The sequence below is a fragment of the Opisthorchis viverrini genome (genome assembly GCF_000715545.1).
Source record: "Opisthorchis viverrini unplaced genomic scaffold opera_v5_281, whole genome shotgun sequence".
NCBI classification, from domain to species: Eukaryota; Metazoa; Platyhelminthes; class Trematoda; order Opisthorchiida; family Opisthorchiidae; genus Opisthorchis; species Opisthorchis viverrini.
The window spans coordinates 355,413-361,285 of NW_008751935.1; the positions used below are offsets into that span (position 1 = coordinate 355,413).

General features: G+C 43.0%; 1 protein-coding gene across 1 annotated transcript; it reads left to right on the forward strand.

The window, feature by feature from the left end:
* Nucleotides 1–1,238: 1,238 nt before the first annotated feature.
* Nucleotides 1,239–1,448, forward strand: T265_09445 (hypothetical protein; the record flags this gene model as incomplete). The annotated part of the gene is made up of 1 exon (XM_009175512.1): nt 1,239–1,448. One exon carries the CDS (start codon nt 1,239–1,241, stop codon nt 1,446–1,448), a length of 210 nt encoding a protein of 69 aa, XP_009173776.1.
* Nucleotides 1,449–5,873: the final 4,425 nt, after the last annotated feature.

Consider the following 5,873-nt stretch of genomic DNA (forward strand, 5'->3'; position numbering starts at 1 on the left):
GGTCTTTGAATATCTGGATGTCTTCCTTACTGATGAAATTGTGTACCATGGAGTATGCCAACCTTTCCATAATTTTGAGACCAAGACCTTCATTAGGTATTGTGGGTGTACTTTAGTTCAGAAAGCTGGTAGCTAACTTGTTCGGAACAGTAGAATTCCATCATTGCTGCTACCCATGCACTTTTCACGTGATTCCCACATTCGTACGCACAAGTTTACTGATAGCTGAATGGGAATATGCTATGATGCAGGGATGATGACGCTGTTTGAAACTGGGCGTTGTGTTGTATTCATGACCTGGTATTGCACTGAAGCTGGATCGAACTGGATATGTCTGATTGGTGGAATAAATTTACCTATAAATTGGCATGCGCATACAACAGGTAGTTGTAAAAAAGATGATTCAAAGTCCTGTGGATCCATTAGTTGGAGTAAACGCCTAATTCCCACAAGCAGACCAGCGTGTATCCAATCTACTTGACACATGATGCATGCCTCTAAAAAACTCGAATGTTTTGATTAGGTGTGGGAACGCTCAATCCAGGCGTCCCATTAACCGGAAAATGGCCCCAACGATAGCTCGGTGCGAAGTAAGTCATGCCAGTCTTTCCTATTTTTTGTGTGTGGGCACGTGTTCGCCTGATCGTGGAGGCGTTCACCGAATGGCGATAACATGAGTAGATGCGAGCGGTACGACTGGGACATCCTGTTAATGTATCAAGACAATCAATAGCCAGGGCAGAGCATCGTACAGTCCGTTGTTACAGCAATGGGGAAAGAACAGGCCATCGTTACAGCCTCGACCGTTCCTGCCGAGGCAAGACAGTGGGCTATCGAGCAGTGCATGAGTATTGTACTGCTTCACTACGCCTATGGATACAATGCACAAGCCCGGTGATTTGATGCCTTGAACGCCGGCGTCAGGTTAGTTTTAGGCAGGTACGCGCTGTGGGATAAAATGCAGAGGATTGGAGGTATGTGCCATACAGAGTAGACTTTGTATATCAACTGACGACTTCTGCTTTTTGAACCTTTGGGAAGAGTTCAGAGGGCAATACGCGGAAAATCTCTCAGTAGCGCCACACCTCACAGTCTGCGATCGAAGAAAGCACTGCTGCTTTGGCAAACTTCACTTGCCATATCTACGACTTGCTGACTAAGAAAAGTGACTGCGTTGCTCGTATATTTCGTGCAGTTGTTTACTTCACACACTAACGGTTCCAAGCCTCATTTCTGGAATGGGTTCACTCCACGCCCGTACAGGGCCTCCCACGTCCAATCCTGTGCCATCTCGTTTGAACGGTACTCGCCGCTGGGAAAATGGCTGGGCGTTCCTTTTTTCTCAAGTAACGCGATTGGGAGGTGGTGCTCCATCACCCACTCGCATTCCTTTTGGTGTTGTCGTAATTTCACAGTGGCAAGTAGATGACACGATCGATTCAAGTTGATGACATCAAAATGGAGCAGAGAATCAACACACCTGGGTTTTTATTGAGTATTTGGATGAACAATTAGGAAACCAGTGGATTCGTTACGGTGGGCCACCTGGGTGAGCAGGTAGCTAACTGGATTTCCTAGCTTATGTTGAACTGCCTAAAACGCACGTTCCACAACAACAGGCCCAGAAAACTCGACTGTCTGGGAAACAACACTCCTATTAGAAAGTCTAGGCAGAACGGGTACGTATACCGTTTCACTTAGTATCCATCCACCACAGACTTAAACCCAACGACTGACGACTGGTCACAGGTGAATTTGTGATGCATAGATTGAGAAATCAGAATGGATACTACTGGAAACTTGTGCGAGTTCAACCCAACGGTTGCCGTATCCACTAACTCGAAATCTCTGTCTAGTCACATCAAGAGATATGAAATACTCCAAAGTCTGAATTCCGTTTTGGAATCCTGGTGGATAAATAACCCAAACGATTGGCTGCATTCGAATGATTCAAACAAAGTGTAAAATTGGTGGGCAGCCAATCACAAACAGCACCACTCAGTGTACATCTTGATCCTTAAGGGGGGCATTACAGTTATCTTCTCCGAAAAACAGGATGCAACAACTAAGGAAACGTCTTCCCCTCTATCGGGCCCCATTTTCCAGATGTGAAGGCATTTCCGTTGGAAATCTTCAAATAATGAAAATCTTCAAATGGTGATGTTGGGAAGACGGAAATGCATCGAGCGGAAATTTCGCTTGACTGAAGCTAAGATATCATAGTGTAGTACGGTGAAGTACAATGTGGTATAGTATGGCACAGTATAGTATATATATCAGGGTATAGTATATAGTATAGTATTATATGGTATATTATATAGTACAGTATATATAATATAGCATACAAACACTATAACTAATGACACAACATATTTATCCCTTAATATGTAACAGCGGAATTTTGGACCCGTGGTTGCAACTGGCCTTGATTTCATAAATTTATGGATAGCGCCGACCTTACTTCCAGCATTTTTTACTCAGTTGGGAATAAGACTGTCTCCACTAAGAGGACATCACCCAACGTGGTCACCGCTTCACCCCTCGTCAAGATGATCGAATAAATCAGTATAACCACCATTCGCTTGCCACCAAAAGAAGCACTTATACAATTGTGCAATTCATATGATCAAAGTAACAGCCACTGGCCTTATAAAGTTTATTTTGATCAGGATAAATAATGACACGACCATTCCATTCCTTCAGATGCCTTGTGAAAAACGAAGCATCCCGTTTTTGAGAATCGTTACCCGTCAGACTGAAACTGTCCAAAGAGAGGCAAAATAGCACCATCTATTTCAGGTAGATGACTTTGCAACTGAGCTGTAGAGTGTAAATGGTAAGGTTCTCCTAGAACCAAAATTGTAGGAACACCTTTCTAGCAGCAAAAGTGCGTTTCAGCCAAAGCAACCAGCTACTAGGGTGGCGAACTGTTCTGTCCTTTGGGCGTCTCCACTACGACTGGCGAACTGTCTGTCCTTTGGGCGTCTCCACTACGACACCGTCGTTTTTCTGTGCTCAAGTTGTGGTCAGACAGTATACTGCGATATCCCGAATATCGAACCTGTGCGCAGTACATCCAGTTGTAGGATATCATAAACGAGAGATTCAGTTAAGTCTCTCGTGAAAACCAAATTGATTTGTAAATGAGTATACTTCTCGAGAACAGTCCAATTTGGGTTCAAGTAGAACATATGGTTGACGGAAACTCGGGGACTGTGCCTACCTGATGAGCCCCAGGAAGGCCGAAATCGGTCATGGGCTGTCGAAGAGTTTTCAGCAACCTTGTGAGTAGTTTCCTTTGTGGAAAAAAGACAGTATTCTGTTTTATGGTAGCTTGTATAAGGTATCACGAAGCACATTCTAATGCTTAGCTCTTACTTAACTTACTCATGATCAAGAGCAACACATGTTCGATTCTCAAGCTTCTAAGTCACCGATAGAAATAATGTGCATCACAAAGCGAATCACAAGGTTTTTATTGATCGCAGTTTCCTTACGGCGTCTCAATCTACGTTGAAAATGTGAATTTTTAAGCAGCTGTTTGAATAGCGAATGAATTGAAGTAAACTCGCCTCAAATTGCAAGTCCTACGTTGAGAGGAGAAATAAATTACTCTAAAATATCATGTCTTCAATGGTGCACTTTACCAGCTGGTGATGCAGATGTGAGGTCGCTGTTTGTGGACCGCTTACTCCTAGTCATTTACATGAACCTTGCGTTTTCTCCTGCATGCACAAATTATTGAAAAACTATTTCAAAGTCAACATGTTTGTGTACGATCCATGTACGAAATTCCCAAATTACAAGAACGGGATAAAGATAGTTGAATGTTGGTTCAACAGATAAAACTTCTATACAAATGTTGGCCAATTACGGACGCTTTCACCGGCATCAGTTCAAGCGGAATTTTGATGCTCTACAAACTAATGGAGTCCACAACGTCTAAACATGTTAGCTTAATTCGACCACCTTAGTGGGTGGCCAGCATATATCTACCAGACTGTAAGTACGCACTGGAGATCGCATCACTCTGGCAGCACCAGACCAATAAAAGACGTCATACTTCATCTATAGTCCATTTGCCAAAGAGACAAAAGTGTGTTTTGTTGGGAGGTGCGGCTGGTCTACATCCAGATCAAAATTTTTCCATTAGGCTGTAACCACCGATCTCCACGACAATGATGTGGATCATGTATTGCGTCAACAAAACACAGGTTCGTCAAACGGCAGAACAATAAATGATGAGGCATCCGTCAGGGCTAAAACCGAGCCGCCAGCTATTGACCCAGTGAACGTCCAACCAGAACCAGCTTGAAGCACGGATATCAGAACACCTGAAGTAGCGTAATACTATTCTACTCGGGCCAAGACTTTTAGGTAATCAGACAAAAATAAAGATTCAAGAGTGTTCCGAGCAATCTGTGGGTGAATAGCGACGTCACGTGACATGAGCGTCTGCCATTGGTTGAAATATTGCCAAGACTACGAACGTGGGTGGCAGTCACATGTCCAGATTGTCTGGCTGATGAAATCGTGTATCATGGGTTGACAAAATAAGCTACGAAAGTCGCGAAGACATGCAAATATAATGAAAATGGTGCTAAGATAATTCCTAACAGTAATAATCGTAGTAAACGATGGTCTATTGGGAAAACAACCAGCGAATTCAGTTGAATACTCTTTACTATGGAGCTTCTTAGACTCTAATAGAAAAATTTGCATGTGCAGGGGCCATACCTCTCCGTCTGTTGTATCAGGTGCATTCATTCTGTATCTCCTCCAGTTTATCCAGAATTTGGTCTAGTCTATCGATACTTATGTAGCACTTGTAAACTGCTCTTTTTCGTGCTCAGTATCATCTTCTTTTTCCCCATCATTATCAGTCACATCGCTGTACAAAAGTTTGTTTTACTGAAATACAACCGCTACCGCCCGCTCGTTGGCTCCAACGTGACTTTGAGACTTTTGCTGATTGACTGTTGTTGTGACCGCCGGTTGGCTATATTTGACCGCTGCTAACACTAAGCATGAACAAACATTTCAGCTGCAAACGCTGGACTAATATATTCACGCTTGTGGAATAATATTTCGATCACCGGAGATCTGGGATACCAGGAAGATAGAACTATTCTTGCTGTGGTGGTTCAACGGAATACGCAACTACGGAATCTCCTATTTTGAACTGTGATTCAAGATTTTGCTTTTATTTTTCTATTTGTGACTTTGTATCTGGCTTACAGCAGTAATTTGTTCAGTTCACTAGAGACTCCATAGGGCCGTTAACCACTACACTTATTTCATCGAGGGTTAGACTGCAAGCATGTGTCACACCTGGCGGTTGTGACATACTGTGGAGTGACATTTTGCCCAACCACAGTCTGGATCACTCTACGCTTATGATATCATGACTGTGTGCTAGATAGTCGACCAGCGAAATCGTGACGAAAAAATACCCCGAGATAAAGATGGTAGTGGCCCATGTTTATTAACACTGGAAACCTAGAGCCAGAAACTCAACTAATGTTACTGAAGTTGACAATTAATGAGATGTAATGAGACGACGTTTTTCGGAATGTAACATCCTCGTAAAGAGGAGTTCTCGCGCAAGATTACACATGCGGCTATTGGAAATCCCAGATGTGGGATTCGGGTGCAGCACAAACGACGAAACTGCTTTTGGAGACATCAGAACTACTATATTATGAAGCTAGTTTTCTTCTAATAATACATGTGAGAAAGCGCAGTGACAATCAGTTGAAATCCACAAGTTTGTATGCAACTAGGTGCCGACTCCTCTGATTAGAGTTTCGGTCATATTGTGAAATCGTTCTCGCCTTGAGCCGATTAACTGAAAATTTGAAAATCGACTCACA